The 24,327-nt window shown below is 34.9% G+C and overlaps 5 protein-coding genes across 9 annotated transcripts in view; 3 read left to right on the top strand and 2 right to left on the bottom strand.

The window, feature by feature from the left end:
* Hil (peptidase hillarin) overlaps positions 1-3,000 on the top strand; it is a 59,549-nt gene extending 56,549 nt beyond the window's left edge. For all 5 annotated transcript variants that reach the window (XM_076124795.1, XM_076124791.1, XM_076124792.1 and 2 more), the window contains exons 14-15: positions 124-301; positions 716-3,000. In XM_076124795.1, coding sequence (XP_075980910.1) covers positions 124-301; positions 716-852 — 315 coding nt within the window. In that variant the 3' untranslated portion in view covers positions 853-3,000. The remainder of the gene's footprint in view (positions 1-123; positions 302-715) is intronic.
* LOC142979705 (dystrophin-related protein 2-like) lies at positions 2,813-10,538 on the bottom strand. Its single transcript, XM_076124796.1, has 11 exons — positions 10,340-10,538; positions 10,135-10,271; positions 9,621-9,822; positions 9,061-9,292; positions 8,487-8,645; positions 7,753-7,884; positions 7,119-7,375; positions 6,565-6,679; positions 5,967-6,279; positions 5,348-5,563; positions 2,813-4,940 (listed from the first exon to the last, which is right to left on the bottom strand). The coding sequence occupies exons 1-11, from the start codon at positions 10,405-10,407 to the stop codon at positions 4,819-4,821; spliced, it is 1,953 nt and encodes a 650-aa protein (XP_075980911.1). The 5' UTR covers positions 10,408-10,538; the 3' UTR covers positions 2,813-4,818.
* A 489-nt stretch (positions 10,539-11,027) lies between these two features.
* Sps1 (inactive selenide, water dikinase) lies at positions 11,028-12,744 on the top strand. Its single transcript, XM_076125006.1, has one exon. The coding sequence runs from the start codon at positions 11,141-11,143 to the stop codon at positions 12,341-12,343; it is 1,203 nt and encodes a 400-aa protein (XP_075981121.1). The 5' UTR covers positions 11,028-11,140; the 3' UTR covers positions 12,344-12,744.
* Positions 12,745-13,230: 486 nt separating this feature from the next.
* Positions 13,231-16,160, bottom strand: LOC142979975 (DET1- and DDB1-associated protein 1). Its single transcript, XM_076125223.1, has 4 exons — positions 16,001-16,160; positions 15,750-15,888; positions 15,560-15,621; positions 13,231-15,055 (listed from the first exon to the last, which is right to left on the bottom strand). Exons 1-4 carry the CDS (start codon positions 16,001-16,003, stop codon positions 14,954-14,956), a joined length of 306 nt encoding a protein of 101 aa, XP_075981338.1. The 5' UTR covers positions 16,004-16,160; the 3' UTR covers positions 13,231-14,953.
* Positions 16,161-16,492: 332 nt separating this feature from the next.
* LOC142980201 (uncharacterized) lies at positions 16,493-23,564 on the top strand. The gene is made up of 14 exons (XM_076125536.1): positions 16,493-16,752; positions 16,943-17,113; positions 17,646-17,975; positions 18,452-18,605; positions 18,873-19,033; positions 19,287-19,413; positions 19,584-19,705; positions 20,095-20,209; positions 20,546-20,728; positions 21,047-21,296; positions 21,601-21,816; positions 22,142-22,281; positions 22,604-22,834; positions 23,181-23,564. The coding sequence occupies exons 1-14, from the start codon at positions 16,493-16,495 to the stop codon at positions 23,562-23,564; spliced, it is 2,844 nt and encodes a 947-aa protein (XP_075981651.1).
* Positions 23,565-24,327: the final 763 nt, after the last annotated feature.

The raw sequence follows: 24,327 nt of genomic DNA, 5'->3' as shown, positions 1-24,327 counted from the left end.
TGTTATACCATCTCGCACATCTCTGTATGAAACGCAATGTTAGACTGCATCTCTACTTTTAAGCTCTTGAGTTGGTTACCGTTGGAAAAAACCATCAAACATCCTTTCCGTTCTTCATTCCAGGAGGCGTTAGTATTCGCGGGTCGTGAGCTCGAGATCCAGTTCCGCATGTCGCGGCCGCTGGCGGACTTCATGGCGACGCTGCACAAGAACGGCGTCGACGAGAAGAGGCTCTCCAAGTATGTGCAGCAGAACGTCTCCGATGACATCGTGTCCTTCTACATTACTTTCCCCGAAGAAGGTACGTATTTAGTCGTATTTTTTAACTAATTTGGCAATGGTCAGATAACATGCCCACGGCTTAAATTTTTCATGACTTATGAGTCGCGTATAATTATGACTCCTAGCGCGATTATTTCTGGCTTGACAGAAAATCATTGTGTTTGGTTGCCACATTCATGACAAAGGCGATAGACTATGTGACATCACCTAGCAGCTTACAGGAGATGAGCAGTAAAAATAATCGCACAATCAGTAACAAAAATCATCATTTGAAATACTATAAGACTCAATGCATCATCGAAATGTTTTTCAAGACTTCAAGACAAAACAACGCCATCTGTCGATATAGTTCAGAATTAGCAAGTGACGCCATGACAGTTCTGAATCACAAGGCAAATATAATATGTTTACATTATGTTTTGTCAATTTGCAGGTCAATACGGTCTAGACATATACACGCGCGAGCGCGGCGGCCCCACAGCTATCCACCAAAACGGCTCCACGGAGAAAGAGAAGCACCTGCTCACTCATTGCTGCAAGTACCTCATTAACAGCAGCAAGAGGAATTAAAACCACCCCCAAAAATAAACTAGCATGAGAACATTATGACTAAAGAAACGATAATATTATCAGTGTTATTATAATTTTTGCGACTTGTTTTATACATGTCTCAGACATTACTATTGAACCAACTTTAAAAGGGAAGAGGTTATCAAGGCAGATCGGCGACACTTTTGGAAAATTACAGATATTTATCCGAAGTGTCATAAACAAGTCTTAGCTTTGAATGGCCTGTTGGTTCATGTAATTATATTATTTGTGTTTACGTGTGACAAGACTAAAGACGTATGCAAAAGTTAGCAAGGGTTTGTTTAGTCAGTTGTTCTTATGCTGGGTTTGCAGACATTACATAATATAGTGACGTAAGATTATATTTGTAGCAGTCGTGTTCAATACTAATTCAATAAGCTCGTCACAACAACATAACAGTGTGTTTATTGGGATAATACACTTTGTAAAAGATTCAAGGGCCGAAAGTAGAGCGATTTACAAAAATATTTACTGAGATGAGTTTCGACTTTTCAAAAGGATTTCACTTTCTATGAAGTTATATTGAATTGATTAAGAATTTTTATCACTTTGTAAAGAGCTTGCATCCCAAACTATACGATAATAGACTGTAGAAGATATTAGAGTATATTGTATTGCCCTATACGAAAAAGAATATTCTAATAAACACACACATCACAATAACATCAACTACGAATTTACAATCGAAACATTATACTCAAAAGATGCGTGGTTGTGGATATGTAAAACTATAATATAACAATATTATAAGCTATTTTATATGATTTTACCCAAATGTAGATACGTAATAGAAATTAATATCCGTCCTTTGACATTTAATGTTTAAAAACATGTTTCTGTCTCGTTTCCTCCTTGCGTGTTAGAGAGGGATGGACAACGTTTTATGTAAGAAGTTATAGAATTAACATACATAATATTTTTGTAAATGATTGGATTATTTTAAGTACTATAAGGTTGTGCTGAAGCAATTTAATTGCTTTTTAGACCCGTTTTTATAAGACAAAAGTTTTAAATCACTGTCTAAAAATAACGTTCAAGTTTCAAATAATTGTAATTGCATATGAATGTATGGTAAATATGCTTAAATACTGCAGCCACCCATCGCGTTATACTGATCACTGATTGTATACCGACCAGTGAGCGCAACAGGCCATAGGTTGACTTATGGCCTATTTTTATATAATGCATGCAAAATGGTGTTTTAAACTTAAATTATTTTTATCAAAACGGGTCTCAAACTTTATTTTTTGATATTTTGTATAAACATTGAACGTTTAGTGTGCACGTAAGTTGTTGAAATATAGACTGCATGCGACATTGTTATCATACGTATTAAAGACTAACCCGTACATTTATGCATAACTCTTAAGTTTCCATACAAATATAGAAGCTAGCGATTCTGCCTTATCTGTTATTGGTATGGGCCTGGATGGTATAACAATAGATACATATGAAATTTTGTAAATGAAAGTATGTCTGTCTGTCAGGCTATAACGGTAGAGCCGAATTCCATCGGTAAATCATGGTATTCTGTTAAGTTTCTTTAAGCTTATAATAGATCCGTGTCTAACATTAAATAGAAAATTGTTTTTTAACGTTTAGATTGGTAGCTAAGATCATTTAGATTTTTCATGGTAGGAAGACAGCCTACTATGCAATGCTACTATCAATGCAAAACAATACATAGCGCTTATATCTAATAATAGTAAGAAATAAATTAAATAATAACAAGCCTAACAATCGTAGATGCAAGTAGTGCCGGCTACAAAGAAAATAAATATATAAAGTTCATAATATAATATTTCGTAGTAAATATTACAATATAACGATTATTACTTCATTTAAGTACTAATTCCAGGCCCATACCTCTTTGTTCATAGATTTCCATTAATCTAAGAGTCGATATACGCTTACTTATAATGAATTAAAAATAGATTGCTCTATTTTATTAATATATTTTATTATTTACCTGTTAAACGCACAATGAAATGTAGCAATTTATTATAACTTAAAGTTTCATTAACATTGTATTTAATTTATACGACGATTATTATTTTTTTTATATTTAATAAACACGAAAATGTATGTACATTTTTTATATAATATATGGCATGTTACTTTTCTAAAGGTACATTTTATTTCGATTACAAACTTATTATAGGTTTATATTGAGCACCAAATTATATGGACGGCATAATTTACTTAGGTCGTTACTAAAATTAAGGTGGAGTATTGTCTATGTTTCAGGCCAGCTGGGTTAGATAGAAAAAGATCAATTAAATATCTATTTTGTTACAAACATATTAGTAATATAGTCCAATAATTTAGTAGAGAGGCATGAAGACAAGGCGCGAGGGCAGCGGAATCAACCGCTGACTCGTGCCGTGGTCAGCATTTACTACGGTTACCACAAGCTAACAACTAAAACGATTAATATACTGGGTAAAATTTAAAACACCGAAAACTCGGAGGACTAGCTAGCAAATATTAAAAGCAACAATTTTGCTCTACGAGTTCTGAAATAAATCAATACTTTAAAAAAATGTATTTAAAGTTTTTATTTATCTAGTAATCGAGTCTATTAGCTGTCTAGTCCAGTGTGATTTTTTGTGTTTTCTAAAAAAACATGAATACAAACAGGTTCAAGACTCTCTACTAAGGTGTCGGACTATAGTTGTGTGTTAAATTAGTCCTTCTTTTCAAAATTGGTTAGTTCCCATAATCATGTTCATAAATAAAAAGATATTTACGAATAGCCTGATCAATTACTTATAACTAGTGTATTATGTTTTACAAAACATATTTATCTCAGAGTCAAATAGAAAACAGCAGTAAAACTTAAGTTTAGGAGATTCGAATATTAGAGATCTTACGTATTTAACATATTTATGAGCAAATAAGTCAAAAAGGTAGGTAGAGTTTGAATTATTTTCGTTTTCACTACCAATTAACTAGTTAACTTAATAATAATAAGGATAGGTGCACGCAAAATGCATACGCGTAATAGGCACGTGCACGCAAGATACGTATTTTACGTGCACATGCGTAATATGCGTACGCTAAGTGCGTACACCGGTCATAAGAATAAAATATTATACTTAGATTAAATACAGCGCAAGACATCATAAGTACATTTTATAAAGATAGACAGAAGTATCGAAAAGCAAAATCCATTATATAAAATGAGCAAAATATCAATACAAAAAATTATTAATAGGATATCATATTTATGTTTGACAGCAAATTCCATAATCTAATAATGAGAAACAATCACAAGTGCATCAACACAGCAAAAACACGTGCTCACGAAATACAATTCAAATATAAATCAATTTATAAGAGTCATACCCAATATTTTTCTATCAACTTAGAATAAATCATTTATTTATTTCTTATAGATCATACATATAATTTTAAATTCTTTTCTCTAATGAGATTCCCAAATCATTGCAACACACGATAAACCAAATAGTATTAAGCTTTTTACATACTGCGTACATGAAAAATATAGGGCTTTTATAATACCTGCTCAATTTTAACGATAGTGAAAAAAAGAATTCAATGTGCATTTATAGTGTATACCAAATCATCATAATTCTTACTTAATATTTTTTTTACTTCCTAAGACTGCTTATTCACTAGAGCGGAACCATGCAACGGATAGAAGCGAAGAAATAATTAACCAATAGGATTGAACCACTAAAGAAGAGCAGAGATTTTGCTCAATTCTATTGGTTAATATATTTCCAATTCTTCTTGCCGCAGCCTCACTCCGCTCCGATGGATAGGCAGCCTGATAATTTCCCTTTCAAAGTTAACCAATATGTAATTAATATTTTACTATCACTTTAAAATTGAGCTATACAAAAACCTAGTCTAAATTCAACTCAGACATCTTCATAAATATAACATAATCAGATCTTTAGTAATAATCTCATAATGTAGTTACACAAGTCCTTTAGTAGCGTTCAATGTGGCTCTTTGCTCGACGCCTCGAATCAATGTGCCGAGCAAACCTTCCATCTCGTTCGCGGTCTCGCGTAGCTGTGTGTTGTCGAAACACGAATCTGAAACACACGAATGAAATGTTTATAATCTAACCATTTTTTTTTTACAAACTCTCCTCCTTTACTTACTATTATTACAACATTTTTCTAGATTTAAATTACAGTATCGGCAACTATTGATGTCTTGTCCCAACAGAAAGTTTAGTAATCTTTAGAGAATTAAGATGTACCCTCTCTCCAACATAATGTCCTTATTCATATAACTTGTACTTCTAATTATATCTTCTTTTGTGATCATAGTTATTACACAACAAAATCCCGATTCGAATCAAAGTTTTCCGTCAGCCTGCGGCCACGGCCAATGTAACTTGTGCCGAAACGTCAAGCATTCCGAAGTAATTTCCGTATTTCTTTATCTAACAGTCAACGCGAAAGTTTAAAAGTCATGATAGTCATATAAAACTCACCATCCATAGCAAAATTATTAGTCAATATCTGTTGCAGCCTGTCCAGTACAGTGTCTAGGTCAGCGTTCAGTTCCTTCATCTTGTCGTTACTGTTCTCTACAGACTGTATGTCGGCCGCAAACTTCTGCTCTACCGCCGATATTGAATGACTTGTAGTGTCAACTGTAGTGCGAGGTTTCGGGTTATGCTTGTGGCGGTCTGGGATGGATTCTGTTTCTGAAAATAATAATATAAAAAATATATCATAAATAGGGCACACAACTAAAGAAGATAATATTACATACAATATTTTTTTAATTTTGGTATTAGTTACGTTCGATAGACTTAGTGTAAATTTCGATCCTCTTACCTCGAAGATTAAATAATTTATAATAGTTCATTTTACTACTTAAAGCAACTACAAATGGCTCCTTGCCTGTTTGTCAGTCTTTTACAATAACACGGCCTACGAAATAGCTGACCAACTTGAATGACCCCTTCTCAAAATGAAAGTGTAAGCTTATAATCGAGAGAATATTAAAAAATAACTTTAAAACACAAGGAAACAACTGCAGGCATAAGCTAGGCATGTACAATTAAAATGTCAATATTTGTGATAAGAGAATTAAAAAGTACTCACCATTATACCAATTGCTAATATCATTCATAGACACAGTAGAAATGCTATCAGAGGTCGCATGTACCACGACCGGCCTCAAGGCATCGCCAGACATCGTCATTAGATTCTGACTCTCATGCTTAGACACCACAGAGAAGTTTCCAGAGTCCAAACTCAGTACTCTCGGCTGGTTCTTTATCTCAGGCACTTTGGACTGCTTCTCGTCCACAATGGGGATCGGGCTGAAGAGATCGAACGCTTGAGGTCGCTCGATTTTGTCGGATTTCGTGCCGTTATCTTGTGCGGTGGTTTGCTGGTTTGATGCTAGGTTTTCCTAAAATAAGAATATATTTTTAAATACTTTACGTTTAGTTACTAAAGGTACCTCTGTAACTGTCTATTATTCGCTTCCAGAAAAAAACCCAGTTTGGAAAATGTGAGAATTCACAACAATACCAGTAAAACAACAATACATTCGGAAAAAGTAAAAATATCGACTGAAAATACTTGCTGTACAACATGCATTTAACATTTTAACTATTATATTCACGCTCTTATTTATTTTCTGGCAGCTACTACCGGAAATAAAAGAAATACTATGAATGAATTAGTTATTTACCTCTAACATCTTAAGCCTGTTGATCTGTCCAGCGATATGTGTCCAGTGCGACATCACTCTCGTACGTAGTTCGTTGTCGTTGTTATCTAACCTACTCGATATCTCTTGAATCATTCTGAAATTAATCAAAATATTTGCTACTTTATAAGTTTCCTGCTATTCAATAACATTCACAGATATAAAGGAAGGCTAGTTTTTGAAAAACATAACTTACGGTTTGACCGTTTGACCGCCACGGTCGGCAATACTCGACAAATCAGAACGTGCTCAGCTTTCGTTGGCAAATGTCAACAAAAATATAGCGTCGTGAGCACTTTCTGACTATAATATTAATAATATTACAATAACTATATTTTTGTACTTCATCGAAATCTCGGTTTTCCGACCAAAACATCAAAAATATGATTTTAAAAGAATGGGTTGTACAACACAAAATCCATAAGATCTATTAGAATTTATTGTAATAATAACGTAAAAATTATGAAAAGAAGTCAAACAAGAAAAACTTTCTTATAGTAGTAAATAGAAACACCAAATAGTTAAGTTCCACTTACTTATTCTGCATTTCCAACTCAGAAATAATATCCTGTAGTATATTAGCCGGGTTGTTAGCATTATGTCCCGAAGCCTTGCCGACAGTAGACGTGAATATCGCCGGCTTGCCGTCCTTCCTTCTTCTCACCGAGCCCTGCGCTTCTGGCTTCTCGGCAATCTTCTTAGACCCCTTCTTAGGATGTTTCTTCTTAGTTTTAGTGCAGAAGAAGAATCTTTTTATACCTTTTATGAAGCTTAGACATTCGGGAGATTTTGTCTGGAAACAAAATATTTTTTTTTAAAGATTATTCGATAGTTTGGATGAGTAGTAACTTGTACATTGTATATCGTATGCCTATGTTGCAATTGTTATTGTATGCGGAAATATGAAGCTTTAATGTTCCTAATGAAATAATGCCTAATACAGTTGTTTAACTAGCATGTAACGAGCCGCAATACGGAATGTATGGTAAATAATCGACGGTAGTGCTTGTCTGGCTTGCTACTTACACCTCATAGGATTGCTAATCAAGTCTGAACAACTAACAACTTTCAAGATATTCCTATTTCCTGATTGATTCATAAGACGAACATACTTTCTATTCAAGATGCTACAAGCAATGGTCAGTATGACTTAGTACCAGTATAACATACCTGTCCATCAAGAATCTCATGTACCAAATGAGTCTTCTTATGTCCACTGACCGTCGTCAAGTCTTTGTCGTACAAGTAGCATTTCTCACAGAAATACACCTCACTACACTTGGAACATTTGAACTTCAGCACCTGCAAATATTTAACACCTTATTAGAAAAACTCTGCGGTCTGAGTGATGTGCAGATCACAAGGTCCAGGGCTTGATAGGTCCAGGGTTTGATTCCCGAGTCAAGTAGGGAGTTGGATATAGTCTTGGAATATTTTCACTTAATAGTTCAGAGTGTAGACTGAAATCCTTTTGCATCAGATAATATGTATAAAAGACTCAGATCAATAGATCTCTGTCTCCTCCTTTCGGAGTGAAGGTGTGAAGTTCAGTACAATTTTTTATTTTTTTACAATGCAAGATCGATAAAGCTAGCCGAGTTAATACATTTATGATAAGCTTTTGCCGCAAAGCTAATCAAAAATGAATCAGCTATGTGCGCAACATACTTTCCATTCAAGACTGCACGATAATTATGAACACTTAACTAATGTGTCTTGGCATTGCGAATATTACTTTTTTTACTTATAATGGACATATTTTTTTAATTAAACTTCACACACACAATCATCCTCGCATCACCGAAACTTTTAGAAACTTAAAATATAGAAACAAAGAACACCAAATTCTGTTCCAAGTTGAACACAAATCAAAATGATTCTGGTGTTTAAACTATTCCTGTTACCTGTATAAGTGGTTGCTTGCAGTGAGCGCAGGTGGCGGTGACGTCAGCACTGGTCCTGCTGCCGACCACGCGCTGCACTACTGGTAGCCAGCGAGCACAACTTGAAGATTCACCCCACTCAGACACCGCGCGAGTACTCATGCCGAGCATACCGGCACTCTGAAATAACAGTCAGTTACAGTGTTAAAGAAGAAGCATATTTTATAGCACAGATATTGTTTTATGCAAGTAGTGTAATAAGGAAAATTATGGACTTAAGGCAGTTCATTTGCAACAGTCGGAAAAACCTGACCTGTGGTCTGAGCAGCAGTGTGACTGTTTTCAGATTGTCTGTGGTTCGATTCCTGAGTCATGCAAAGTGCTGTTGGTCTTTTCTAACTTATAATGTAATGTTCCTTAATAGAAGCGGAGTTTCGTTACATGCACACATTGAAAACAACAAAATATTGATGCATTTCACCTCTGCCTACATCTTCAGGTATAAAGGTCTGATTTATGTTAGTCAGAATATAAAAAATCAGGATTGAATACTAATTATCCTAGTTCCTAATTAAAATTAAGAAGCAAAGAGAACCTTGTCAAAACAAGCATCAACATCAGCCTGCACTTGATCACAACTGACTCCTAAATACTCTGACAATGCAGTCACATGCATCAGTAATGCTGCTAGTCGTTTTGGTGACACGCATCCATTGTGGTCCGCACAGCAATTGGCTAGAGCAACCCATTTGTCTGATGATGATTCTTCACTTAAAATTATAAGTAGAGTCTTTGCAGCCAGAACTCTTAAAGGTTCTTTTCTGTCTCTGGAATGCGGAAGGAAAAATATTAGAATATTATAATATTGTCAAAGAATCATAAACACAAAAATGCAATAAGACCTGAGCCATCGTCAAATAACATTCTTTAATTTTTTACTTCAGGCTTACTTAATTAAAAAGACCATAATTTAAGTTGGTATTTAAGGTTTTAGTAGTCAAACAATAATTTGAACTTAAAATAAGGTAATACAAAAGATAATTACATCTTTTGTAATGTTATGTACTAACATTACAAAACATGTTATTATCTCTTACTTTGACATGAATGTAACTACACAACTCTTATCACATAAAAAAGAAATGTTATACTTACTTATCATAAACATTGAGCAACAAATTAATCAGTAGATCTACAGCCAGGTCAATGTCCCCTGTGAACAGACCTTCTTTCTCTGCAGCAAAGTAGATGTCAGCCAGTACAGCCTCTAGCTCAGCTGTGTCTAGAGATAGACTACTCTCTGAGAGACTTAGCTGATGCCGAGCAAATACTCCAGAACTTATGCGAAGGGGTGGAACTGAGAATGAACATTTTCAATTTAAAACATATTTGTTAGTGCCAGTGTTCTTAATTTGATCAAATTATAGAATGCAGCCTATATTCTACATACATTACATTCACAATAAGACACTCAATTTAGTAGAACTTTCGAGTTGTGTGATAATATTACTATGTCTGCAGCCTGTATGAATGTCTAATGTGCCTGTCTTGGTTATAGGGTACTTTCTGAATAGCTGGCCCATTAAATATATTATCTATTACATAAGTAAATAGCGAACGTTTTGTGTAACTATTATAGTAAAGTAAAAGGTCAACAGGTTGAACTTACCTCTTAGGTGTTTCTGTAGTGCATATATTTTGAATGCAATTCGATAGGCACTGTATTTAATTCCATCGTACTCCTCGAGTAATTCCATGATCTTTTTGAATTCTGGATGATCATACTCTTGTTTTCCCGTGGCAACGCTAAAACAAAAAGTTTTGTAAAACTTACTTGTTCTATTAAAGTGTCTGTCAGTGAAAGCTATACGTACTAGATATAACACGGATATCCCGCCTCATTTTCCACTTTTTTCCACGTACTATGAGACATACTGATCATCTGTTGTATTAAAACATAATTTTAAAACTAAATCTTGTGTCTAAATTCAGCAAATTTATTATTTAAATCTAATATCAACCGTCAAAATAATATTCAAAAATTAAAATTTCTAAAAGTTTTTGACTCTATATTGGCCAATCTTCTTTGAGCTTTGATCTGGTCTATGCTTACTATTGGTGGAAAAACGAGTAAAGTCAATGATGATTGGGTGAGCTACCTATATAACTAAACCATTACGGATTACCAAACATTTATGAATTTATACACGCGTACCTGTAAATATAGCATAATATAAAATGTTAAAACCATATAAATAAATAAAAACTATAGGTGAAAAATGAATATAGCAATATATCATACAGTTTTAATGCAGGAAATTTTAAGGTTTACTATAAATCATTCATTTAAAACATAATTTAAGCTAATTTTCAAAGCGCGTTTATTAATCTGTCATATGGTCTGCATGAAACGAATCGTAACTCGATGACATTGGCTTGTTCTCACTGTCAGAATCGAAATTTGTTAACAGAACTACCAATCACAGTTCAGTATTCTTTGTTTACGTATTATTATTGCCAATCAGAGAAGCGCATCTAAATGTAATTTTTTCTGCCATTTTCTCTTTGTAACGGAGACGCCATTTTGCAAGCGTCACTTGGCGGCGTGTCGGGTTTCCGCATTTTGACCCGAAATACCTTCAGTAAAGCCATAATATTGTTTTGTTTCGTTTAAAATGTCCTACCAATCAAGTGTAGCACAAGACACTTTAGCTGCGGCACAATTGGAGATGGCCGGTAACCCTAATACACTGGCTCTGCGTCGGCCATTCGACCCGGTGGCTCACGATTTGGAAGCGAGTTTTCGATTGACACGATTTGCGGACCTAAAAGGAAGAAGCTGCAAAGTTCCCCAAGATGTGTTGGGTAAACTTGTGGAATCTCTACAACAGGACTACTCTCAGCAAGATGAGTTCATGCATGTGGCTATCCCGCGTATCGGCATCGGCTTGGATTGCTCGGTAACGCCGCTCAGGCATGGAGGCCTTTGTTTGGTGCAAACGACTGACTTTTTCTATCCACTCGTGGACGATCCCTATATGATGGGAAAGATTGCGTGTGCTAATGTTCTAAGCGACTTGTACGCGATGGGAGTGACTGAATGTGATAATATGCTCATGCTACTTGGTGTGTCAACAAAGATGACTGAAAAAGAGCGGGATGTTGTGATTCCTCTTATAATGCGTGGATTCAAAGACTCTGCCCTAGAGGCTGGCACGTCTGTTACTGGCGGACAGACGGTCATCAACCCTTGGTGTGCAATTGGAGGGGTGGCTACGACTATTTGTCAACCCAATGAATACATAGTACCGGATAACGCTGTCATGGGCGACGTGCTCGTGTTAACGAAGCCTCTTGGCACCCAAGTAGCTGTAAATGCTCATCAGTGGCTTGATCAACCTGAACGCTGGAACAGGATCAAGTTGGTGGTATCTGAAGAGGATGTACGCAAGGCGTATCACCGTGCAATGGATTCTATGAGCAGACTGAACCGCATTGCAGCACGTCTCATGCATAAGTACAATGCCCATGGTTCTACAGATGTTACTGGATTTGGACTGCTTGGTCATGCACAGAACTTAGCCTCACATCAGAAGAATGAGGTTTCATTTGTTATTCATAACCTGCCAGTGATTGCGAAGATGGCTGCAGTAGCCAAGGCATGTGGTAATATGTTCCAGTTGTTGCAAGGACATGCCCCCGAGACGTCTGGTGGACTACTCATCTGCCTCCCTCGTGAACAAGCTGCAGCATATTGTAAAGATATTGAAAAGCAGGAAGGTTACCAGGCATGGATCATTGGAATTGTTGAGAAAGGAAACCGTACTGCCCGCATCATTGACAAGCCCCGAGTCATTGAAGTGCCAGCTAAAGATTAAATAAATTCAGTTTGAGACATTACAGATTTTTATAACTCTACATACTGACTTCTAAACATTGGCTGGATGTAAGGGCTAGATAAATTTAAAAATTTTATTTTGAATTTATTACATAAATTGATTTTAAGTACTTTAGTTTGTTTGATCTTAGTTTCCATTGTTTTCTTGTGAGATACATAACAAGCTACAATTTTAATATTAAAATTGATGTAAGAAAGCTTTTAGGAAACTTGATCTAGTGACTATTTGGTGTTTATAATTTTAGATAAGGTATCATTATGAGAGTAAGAGAATAATTCCATTAGGTACACATAACCTATTGTTTGCAGCTTGTGGAATGTTTCTGCAAATTGTGAGATAAGTATAATAATTATTAGAATAAAGTTATTTTTCAGTCAACATATTGTGGTTTTATTTATATACTGACCCCACTTAGTCATTCTTGTTTTAATATAGTAATCGAAAATTATTTAAAACATTAGGTTACATGTGGAGCCCACATTGCAATCAGTGAAACCAACTGTTATGAGCATTCATCAAACGTATTACTGAAAATGGTAGATAAATCTGCCTTAAGATTTTCACCCTTAAATCTTTACAGCTACTAGCTATTAAGATAACCATAGACGCACAAAGGCCCAATTAGGAGGCTAAGTGCGGAAAAAGCCCAGGAAACCTAACCATCATGTTTGAAGAATACTTAATTCACTTATTAATAACAAACGGCTCACTATTTTATAGGTTCCTCAGATGTAGCAGTATTGTTTATTAAGCATTCTTCAAAATGTTACCTACTGGTGTTAAGTTCTATGTTTTCCAGATCCACTACCACCTAGCCATTTTGCAGCTTGTTAGTTACAAAATAATATTGGAAATAAAACTCCCAATAATATTAATATTTTTATTCACCAGTTTGGAAACAATGGATATTGGCTCTCATACCTCAAGCCAAGCTTAAAGTTGATTACAATAAAACTCGACAAATCTGTTACATTACAATGCACTGTCAATTATCATAAACAATAGTAAGCTATTAGGATAGAATTACTTAATGCTTTGTGACACTAAAGAAGAGGATAAAATCTAAAGATAGTGGGTATGATTGAATAAATCAGTAATTTTCCAGCAGAGTAGTAATGCTATCATAGCATGGTGTTCCAATATATCAGCAACACATACAAACAAAGATAAGAACCTGATGGTTAGAAATATTTTGACTTAAAATCTATTCACGATAAAGCATTGTCTCAAAGTACGAAACCTATTTAGGTGCGCGCTTCTTCTAACTGATCAATTTAAAATAGGACTTCCAAGATTCAAACCACAAACTTACAACATAAGAAGTACACTTTTCGTGTAATTAAAATACGAACTAGGTACTCATTCGTAGACCATATTCTCAATCAATAAATAATATTCAAATTCACAAAATATTCAAGACTAATATCTTGGGCAAGTAGCCGCCATGATATGTAACGACACACGGAAACTGCAGTATGCCAAAGAATCAAGAAAATTAATTTAAAAAAAAATAGGTACTTAACAAAATATTAAAAAGTTATAGCCTACTTTATGCATGGCACGGTACATTCAGTACCTTTCAAACTGCATGGGAATGCAGCATACCTTTCTGATTCTCCGTAGGTCAATATTCATTATAATGAAATTAGTAATGCCTTCATGTTTTAATTATCTCTATTTGAATAATGCTAGTTGTTTGTAGTTGACCATTCTATTGACATGGCCTACCCCTTCAATAAACAAATTGTTTGTAATGTCTATGATCTTCTATGACACATCAAACAAACTTGGATTTTACTCTGCACCACTAATTAGCTTATTATCAATAAGTGATAAAGCACTAATGACAAAATAATATGCAATGTGTGTAACAACATAGAAACATTAGATTCATTTATCTCCTGTGATTCATTAGGCTTTTCCTTATCACTTGTTTAGGTTTTTCCTGGACCATGAGTTGTCTTTATTATAATCAATATTATGTTACATCCATATTTCAAGCTTCTCATATACATACAAATTGTAAATAGAAGGGTAAGCCAAGTTATAGCAAGTGGACATTTTACAAAACATAATTGTTACTTGGCTCTAACATAATTTCACAATATTGATACTCTTTATAGGGACCTCCAATTACTGCATTGCAAAACAGAAGATCTGCTCTTCAAGCGCTTAAATTACTGAACACATTCTTAATTTAGGTATTTTATACTCTATTGTTAACTTTATGCTACCAGTGTTACTAGATGCAAATATGTGAAAATGTTCATAGAGATTATTGCATTAAAAAAAACTTAATAATAAACATGGAATGAATATAATTCATACTTTGATTTTCAATTTTCCACTGAAACATACATTCTAGCCATATTGTTAAGATACTAAAGATCCAAAGATTTGTAATGTAATGGCACTTGACTGTGATTTGAAGGTAATTTCTTCCCAAAATACATGAGACCAATGAGTTTCAATAATCAATGTATAATTTGACCTAAAAATGTGGAATACAAATATCAATACAAAAATGCCGTACACTCTGTAAAGTCTATAACTGAAGCACAAACTAACTGCTGGTCCAAAGGCAGATCTTCAGTTGAGAGGGGAGTTGAGACATGGCCTTTTGCGAGATCTGCTGTCGTCACCATTTTGTTCAATGTGGCTCTGGTCACGCTTCTTGGGTGAATTGTTGTTCTGAAATTACAGTACACAGAATGTAAGTAATTTTGTAATAATAATCTATCAGGTTATAACAAAGCTCAGCTCCTGCTATAGACAGTCTTAACAACAGAAAACATATTACTTGTGAATATTAAGTTTATCTGTGTTATTCTTATGTGATAAGATACAAGTTAATATTGGTTAATTTGGTAATATAGGTCAATATATAAAATAATGTACTATTGTCTTTGAAATACCCCCATTCTACTTTTAAAACAATTCTAATAGCAACTACAATCCACTTAGGTAAACCTACATTAGAATTTGCATAAAATATTCAGATAAGTTTATAAATGTATCCCCTACCTGGAAATCGAAATGACCTCTAAATAAAGTTACAATTATTAAGGGTCATTGCCTTAATATGATTGACCAATGTTAAACTCGAATCAAATTAAGAAATAAGTAAGTCATTCAGGTTAGTTAGAAAATTACAACTCTTTTTCTTAATGCAGATGAAAAAGAAGGAATATTTACCTTTTTCTCCCATTGCTGATGTAGATATCTTAACAGTATATTTGTTTTCTCTGTGACGATTACTGAAAACGAAATAAACGCCGTTAAATTACGAGTGTAGAACATAAACACAAGTCAATAATTGATTATAACTTTCCACTTAACACGAATAAGGTCTATTCTATAAATAAAATAGAATCGTTTACTCAACTTTGTTCAGATGGTATTTCCTTAGTTGGTAAATATATCGACGGTCTTTTCGAACAATTTCGTATCCCATGATCCGTATTAAATAATGTGAAGTTGTGTTCGTCGTACGACGGGAGGTCCTTCAGGAATTCGATCACCGACTGCCGAAATAACCAGAATAATCATACAATTAACGAAAGGCACAACATCAAGGCTCACGCATGGTGCGCAATACAATCACTTTTCAACGAGAACGTGCACTCCACTACTCACCATTGTAACCCTATTAATGATATGGTCGGACGTTGTTACTAAACAATCAACAATTTGCTAAATCAAACAATAAATCCAAAATAATCAAAAATAAAGTTCTCAACGATCGCCTCGAAGAGCAACCAGATGAGAATGACAGCTATAAGTAATGTTGCCACCTGTCAACTGCAAACTATAGTGTTCGTTACAACAAGTAAAAATAATCAACTTTCCTCGATCCACTCGGCGCAGACATATTTTTTTTTGTTTTATACTTTTAACATGTTTTTTTTTAGAAACTAATAACGCACATTCCGAATACGATCATATCTTATTAAGTGGTTAATAATAGATAACAATTTTATGGTATTTTACCGATATCTATACAAAATTAAAGGCACATCGACATACGATCAATGCATTGGCCTAATTTTATAAAAAAAAAATATACCGAGCGGGAATTTTAAATCATTCGAGTTGAATATAAACTGCCGTTAATTTTGAAAAACTAAAATGTATAGTTTGATAAATGCAAACTTTAGTCGGACTTACAATCCCAGTGGGCGACAAAATGCTTTAACGGATATAAAGAAATTGCTAACATCCCGTGATACAGCCGCGCAGAATAAAGCCTGTGGTTATCTGATAGAAGTTATTAGCCGGTACAACAAGAACTCGAATGAAGGGATTCAGATGGCCGAGTACTTGCTCGATAACGATATAACTGTATTTTTGTGTGAAGCAACTTCGAATTTAGATTTTGCGCTGTTCAGGTAAGGCTCCATTATATAAGAACTTTAACTATCGAACTAGCAACAGCGCCATGATTTTAATTGTAGATTGCGGCTACTTTACCTGCCAGTCCTTGGCCGATATTAAATATTTATAGTGAATACTTAGTAACTTAAAGTTGTAGTAGTATCGATTTGTCTTTGTGAAATAATACTTTTTTCGTTGTTCCAGGTCAATTCTAACTTGCTTGCGTTTACTATGGCGGTCTCGTCAATTCTTCGTGGACGAACACGCGGCACATTCTATGACTGCTGTGCTAAGAGCTCTTGCGCACTATGCAAGTAGTGGTTCAAGGCAACCTGTGGAAGCCTGCTTGCATTTCCTTTGTGATCTGTTAAATGGGTAAGAATATTTTTCGAAGCTACTTTCTTATTGGAATGGGTTGATGGCTCCCAATCATAACTCGTTTATAGAAATGTAAATTTACGTGGTTTGTGAAGCCATCAAATGGCACGTGTATCAGGTAGCGCTATTCAAAGTATTGACGCAACAATTATTTTTGATTGATTTAGGTACCTACCGAAATGGGCGCATTACCAAGAATCTTCAGTCTAGATTGACGCATTTGATATGAGTCACTGTTTAGTGATAATTATTTTTAATACACACATAACTTCGGAGCATCTTTGGTATGCTGCCACGGGTTAAAAACTTCTAACTCTCGATTACTGGCGTGGAAAGCAAATGCTTAGTAAAGACCACTCTGTTATCACTGCTCATCGATACTTACTGTCTTACTACTAAACGTCACGTTTAATCAATTTTGAAACAGTTTATGAAATTTCTGAGAGAAAAAGACAAAGCACTGTATTAATAACCTGCTTACAGTACGTTTATTAGTAAGATCGCTACAATATAACTACTTTATCCACAGCGTATCAGCTCACAAGACAACATCAGCACTATCCCATCAAAGCGCATACAGCGCTGTACAACTCCTTGCCTGTCTAAACGCTCTCTCTACGCATATTTCTACAAACCCCAACACGATTCTTTCAAGCGCTTTAGTACTCCACTCTTTGATATCATACCAGCCAGAGAATTTAACCATCACGCTTAGTACGGCTACTGCTTTGCTGGAAGTTTTGAAGAAATGGTTCGCTCTTCTCATGGGAGCCTTGAACCATTCTATTCTGGTGGGCAACGGCGGAGTTTCTGGAATGTTCTATGTTGTTATTTGTCAGATTGGGATGGATGTTTTTGGGTGAGTTTATCTGTAGCTTTAAATAATAAAACTCCATATATAAGACAATTTACGGAAAGCTCTGGTCTGACTAGGGTAGAAAAAATACTTCTGTTTTTTAGTTTCTGGCTTCTTCAGGCCTTCGTAACATTTGTACTCTCAATCGATTGTGTAATGGACTTTTAATACACCTATAATGAACTTCTAAACTAATAAACCATGAGAAATATATTGCGTGATAAAATATTATCATTCACCTTAAGACCAGCCTAGATCTTTCCAAAGCCTTTTTTACTCTGTGAGAAAGTGAATCTATTACTTTTACATACATATATTATTATTACATCAGACTTGATATAATCAAAGACGTAGGTAGTACTGTATGAAGTATCTACAATTTAATTCCACATATCAGCTCATTACCGAAACTTTGGGCAAATATTGAATGAAGACTAAAGTTAACTAGAAACTACTGTGTGTAACTACTGTGATTATAGTTTAACAAGACTGCTTCGTAAAGGCAATCAGAAGGCAGACTTCGTTCACAAAATATTGACTGATGATCATGAAATGAATGCAATTAAAGAATCTGCCTCCCAATTGGAGGAATCTGTTAGAGCTGTTGTTTCTGAACTTGTGGTCTTCACTAAGGTAAGTAGAATAAACGTATTTCTCAGACATTATGTGTTTTTCAAACATCTTTCAGAGGATCTTTATTTATTTATCCGTTGATTTTTCTTCTTATTTGGAATATTTCTGGCCATGGTTGTGGTTTTCATCCGCCAAATGTGACCAAAAAAGAAAATATGCATTTTGGTTGAAAAAATAAATTTAACGTTGATTTGAATACAGTGGCTGTTTAGTTTGCGTTAAGTTGGTTATTAATAAGATAATTGAGTCATGATTGAACAAAATCAGGAGCATCAAAGCGAGATCTCGACGGAAGAATACGCTGTATTCTTGAAACTTCTACTAAAATTCTTCTACGACAACATGAATAGAGAATGTTTACCAGAATTCTGTGATATGATGTTCTCTAAGGGATATCTTACTATGTTGCCGCAGAGTCAGATAAGCAGGTGAGTTTGTACCAAACATTTTATTAACCAGCACGAATTGTCCGAGTTCTAAACACGGGTTTTTCTTTAAAAGTCATTAAGCCACATAACGATTGCATATACCATACAGGTTTGTGTTACCGATTTCACATTTGTTTTTCAAAGATTAAAGTTTTAATCGTAGCCTATGGTGTTAGGAATGTAACATCTTTTACCCAAAAATGTATAAAATGCTCTCAGTCAACAAGTAGGTAAACATATGTGATATTTTCAGAAACGACGTGTCAGTTCGTAAAGTCAGCACTTTAGTTTTAGGAGAGATGCTGAAAGTGCTTGCTGATAAATATTTAAATGTTAACGATGTGCACTCCGACAGTGATTCTAGAGCTAATGACATTCACGTAAGTAACGAAATATAATACACGTATCAAGTAATCTACCTTGATGATTTTAAAACTCTCGATCCGTCTTGTTGTAGAACAAAGTTTTCTTAACTAGAAGTACCTACTCAATTTTGGCGCCGTTCAATGTGCTAATAAAACCTTATAACCAAAGGGAGGTTTTCTTTCAGATGGGTCTAGTAGAACTGCAGTATGGAGTAGAGAGACCTCATAGTATCGGCTCTCAGTTACAGAAAGGCCAGCCCTATAGTCTGCTCATTTATATTTATTTCTACTGTCAATCTTCAGAAAAGTATGGTTTTATTTTACTTTAAGTACTGTGGCCTATTACCATAATATTCTATTTCTCTTTTTATTTGTTACTAGCTGACCCGCGCAACTTCGCTTGCGTCACATAAGAGAATCATAATTTTCCCCGTTTTTGTAACATTTTTCACTGGTACTCTGCTCCTATTGGTCGTAGCGTGATGATATATAGCCTAAAGCCTTCCTCGATAAATGGGCTATCTAACACTGAAAGATTTTTTCAAATCGGACCAGTAGTTCCCGAGATTAGCGCGTTCAAACAAACAAACAAACAAACTCTTCAGCTTTATAATATTAGTATAGATTTTCTGTGAAATTTTCCGAGGAAAAGTTTTATTAAAAATATCTAATTTGACTTACCTTTGCATCAAACAGTCCTGAAGAAGCAACAGCGCCACTACTCCCATACTTGGTCGAACATATTTTGAAGCTGCCGAAATCATTCAAGCCTCCTTCGTATATTATCAAAGCTTTGTGGCTTGTGTTTGCTGTAAATACCCACTTCCTTTATGTTTTATCAACTGTTGTAGGACACTAAAGGATTAAAAGTATTAATATCAAACTGTTGTAGGACACTAAAGGATTAAAAGTATTAATATCAATTTCTAAAATATCTTCTTCCTTCTATATAAATCTTGATACAAATTTCCGATGTGGAGGGAGATTACTCAAGATAGAGAATTTCGGAAGGAAAAGCGTGTGCCCAGTTGTGGGACGATAAACTGGTGGAAAAAAAACTGTGTTACCTATATTTGCCTAATTTAATAATAAAAACCTGTCTTTATTAAACAAAATCGTACTAAGGCGCTACTTTCAATTTCAACAGATGTCAACCGTATCGAACGGCTCACTAAAATCTCTCGATGAGCGAGTGTACCTAGAAAAAGCAACTGATCGTCTTGTAACAATGTTATATCCAGACCCTTCAGTGTATTATACGCATAACCCAGCGATATTACTGTGGGCATTTACTTCGCAAAGGATTTCTAATTGCGTTCGAATGCATATCGTAAGTCTATATTAAATTATTTTTCTTTTAGGACCTTTGTTGATTTACAAATTATCTATTTCATGATTATGATTGGTCACGTCGGCTTTCATTTTATGTTTTTTTTATTTGAGACTTGACAGTAATTAACGGATTTTAATTAAAACGTAAACATCATTGGTGTAATAAATTTATCTGACGACGGAAACAAATCGCCTCTTTATTTAATGAAGTCCACACTAAGTTTTTAAATAAGCCCTTTATTTTCTGTAAAATGATCTGAATAGACTATTAAATAAGTTCATCTTATTTTGACACATTAAAATGAAATTATTTTAGCTTTCCCAATGGTTTAAATCCGAAGACGCTCTACCTTCCGACCTCACAACCCAACCCGCAGTATGGGAGCTACTCCTAAACATTCTCATACAAAATACAGACAGGACGATTGTAGAGAATTGTATGGAAGCCCTACATAATTATCTTGAAGATGAAGATGATAGTTCTAGGCAGGACTTCGCAGTACTGATCTGGTCAATGCTGCCCAGTGTCCTTTCCAAAGTACTGATTGATGCAGAATTTCAGATCGGTAAGAGAATCTAAGTAGAATACAATTTTATTCAATACTAGCTTTCCGGCCGCAGCTTTGCCCGTGTAGAATTTCACTCCCTTCGGGGTGGAATTTTGAAAAATCCTTTTTTAACGCCTGCCTCTACACTTCCTAAGAAATCTTCACAACAAATTTTAACTTTCTGCGCTCAGTAGTATCGGCAGTAACAGCAGAAGAGTTTTTTTTTTTTCGAATGTTGAGTGCCAATATACTTATATTATATACAAACGAGCCTAAATACTTAACTACTTACTTGTATTTCATAAAACTACCTTTCTTTCAGATAAAAACATTTGCTATTTCTTAGAACTAGCAACCTCCTTACCTCCCGAAGATATAGATCCTCTAGTTTGCCTCAAAACAGCCGTACTAATAACAGCAATATTTTCTAAGAATACTACAGAACATTCAGAAGAAAGTGTTCATCATTATCAATACGTGTGCTTGAAACTGGCATTATATTTGTTGAGTTTGGCTAACAACCAAAATGATAATAGAGGTGAGTGTGACAATTATGAAACCAGTTTATATGCATCATTTTGTTCTTGATATCCCTTCTCAATCAGATTGGAATGTTTAAAGATTTTTTGCAGTTTTTTGGTAATTTCTTGCTCTAAGCTAAAAAAGTCTAAAATTTATAGAAAGTAACAAAACACAAATAAATGAATCCGAGATATATACATGTACAACCATGTCAAAGGTTTTTTACGAAGCGTGTTACCAAACTAGCGCTTCCCTTAAAATATTTTATTATACAATCTTTACCAAAAAGTATCACCAATTGTTCTATGTTGTTTATTTCTCATTTGTTTGTCGTCTACTAGTTTTGTTAACATACACAAACCGCACGGGATTCCTTCAAGCCGTGTTAGCCTCAGCTGATAGCAGTGATGATAGGGCGGCGTGTTCCGCCCTTCAGTTACTCTCCTACGTTATACACTACTTCGCTAAGAATAACTATCAGGTAAGCGGTAATAGCCGTTCATACTCGTAAAGGATTTTTTTCTACAAAGTGGCAGGAAAAGCTGGTTCAATATTGGTACATACATACCTTATGATATCCCAACAATAAATTACATAGCTACGGAATTTGAAACAGGTGTTTCACCGTAAACAAAATCACAAGAGAAAGCTTCGAGAAAAATATACTGTTAATAAGGAAAAAACACGCAATTTATTGGCCGCTGTGGGACGTCTTCTCTGCGACTTGCTTCCTTTGAACTAATTTTTATAAAGAAAATTACTTAATTTACTTCGCAACTGAAACCTTCATACCATTTTTGCAGCCAAAATCAATCCTCCAAATACAAACTCACATAATAATAAAATCTTTACGCCGAGACAGTGCATCTGAACGAGGAGCTTCCTTACTCCAACTAGTTTATATGGTACTAAACACTGGTACTCATTCACCGCTGGCTCTGACCTACGAGGTGTCCGAACATCCGAGTGTGAACGTGCAATGTAACGCGCTCAGAGCACTGATGTTTAGAATACAGCTTATGTTGTGTTGTAGAGTAAGTGTCACTTAATTTTTAAGCAATAAATATGTACTCAATATCATCAACGACCGTTCATTTCAGATAGGATAACTCATGAGAATTATTTATAGTAGGGGTCATCTAGTTATTTATATTGACCAATGAAATCAGTTAAACGTGTTCAGCATCAATATTCTTAATACAAACTCTTTTAAAATTACAAAAAGAAAAACTACATTCTCCGAGCTATCACCTATTTTTACGTCGAACAGTTTTTTTCAATACTAACTTTCGTTTAAACATACACATTATATGGACTACATTTTCAAATTCTCTGTATTGTATCTTCAAAAAATTTAACACTACACATTTTTTACACTAGGATTCCAAAAACCAATCTTCAGCCGGCTGGAAAACCCTGAGCTCGATATTCAAGCACGCGATAGTCTCAAGAAACGATACCAAGTTAATAGCACTACTAACATCCCAGCCTTGGACCCACACACTGATACACTTCCAACTAACACAGGACTTGACACAGGAGTTCCTGACATTTACACTAAACTGGCTCACTTTACTCAAAATAACTATAAAAAAGTGTAAAGAAACGAATAAGATTCAGCTTTGTAAGCAAAGTTTGGTGATCAAGACTATGGTGCTGATGAAGAAGAATTTGAAGGTGGAGGGAGACTTGAAGGAAATAAGTGGTAAAGTACTCGGGATTGCTGATGAGATTCTAGATTGTTCGGGGATCAAATATAACTAACTTAAAAATATATGTCCTTTTCCTACTGTCTTTGACTTGTTTTCTTTAATGAATAGAAAATATTTTCTTTCTAAACCCTTTTTCTCACCTATTTGCCTTTTTATTTTTCTTTAGAAGTTTCTAGTTACTTTTCGCGCCGAAAGAACGCAGACCAGCTGGTTTACCAATGTTAAATGCAATTTCCTAGATGTTGACATCTTAATCTAAAAGTGTTGCAGTCGTGTTGCCGTGTGGCGTGTTTTAAACTATCTTAATGAATCACGGAGCTATGGTGGTCGTTGTCTATGCTGCAATGAGCTGGTGACAAAAACAATAATGATAATATTATGATAATTGCACCAAGTTTGCTCCGGACGTGGTTTCAAGCAAACTCTACCGTGCGGTCAGGAACTATTGCATAAAACTTGCAAGAAATATTATATTTTCTTACCCTGAAACGAAAGGGACACTTCCCGATTACGATACACCATTACAAAACATAAAACGTAACGTGTATTCAAAATGACTAATTAACTTTCTATTTTAACGATTGTCCAAAATATTCCGGAACCACTTTCCACGCGCTTTCCAAAGGACGAGAGAAATTAAATATCGTACAAGCCCATATGCGTAGGGAACTCGCATTGAATAGAGAATGAGCGATGAAAGCAACACAATAGATATTAATTTATTTATCGATGCAGTTAACGCTTGACTATTGATATGCGTACATTTTATATGGCATTTTGTCATATCGACCGTCTGGAGAAAGCTTTGGACCATG

This window comes from Anticarsia gemmatalis, chromosome 17 (genome assembly GCF_050436995.1).
Source record: "Anticarsia gemmatalis isolate Benzon Research Colony breed Stoneville strain chromosome 17, ilAntGemm2 primary, whole genome shotgun sequence".
NCBI classification, from domain to species: Eukaryota; Metazoa; Arthropoda; class Insecta; order Lepidoptera; family Erebidae; genus Anticarsia; species Anticarsia gemmatalis.
Note: the sequence above shows the minus strand (reverse complement) of the source record. Positions and strands in the feature narration are given on the sequence as shown.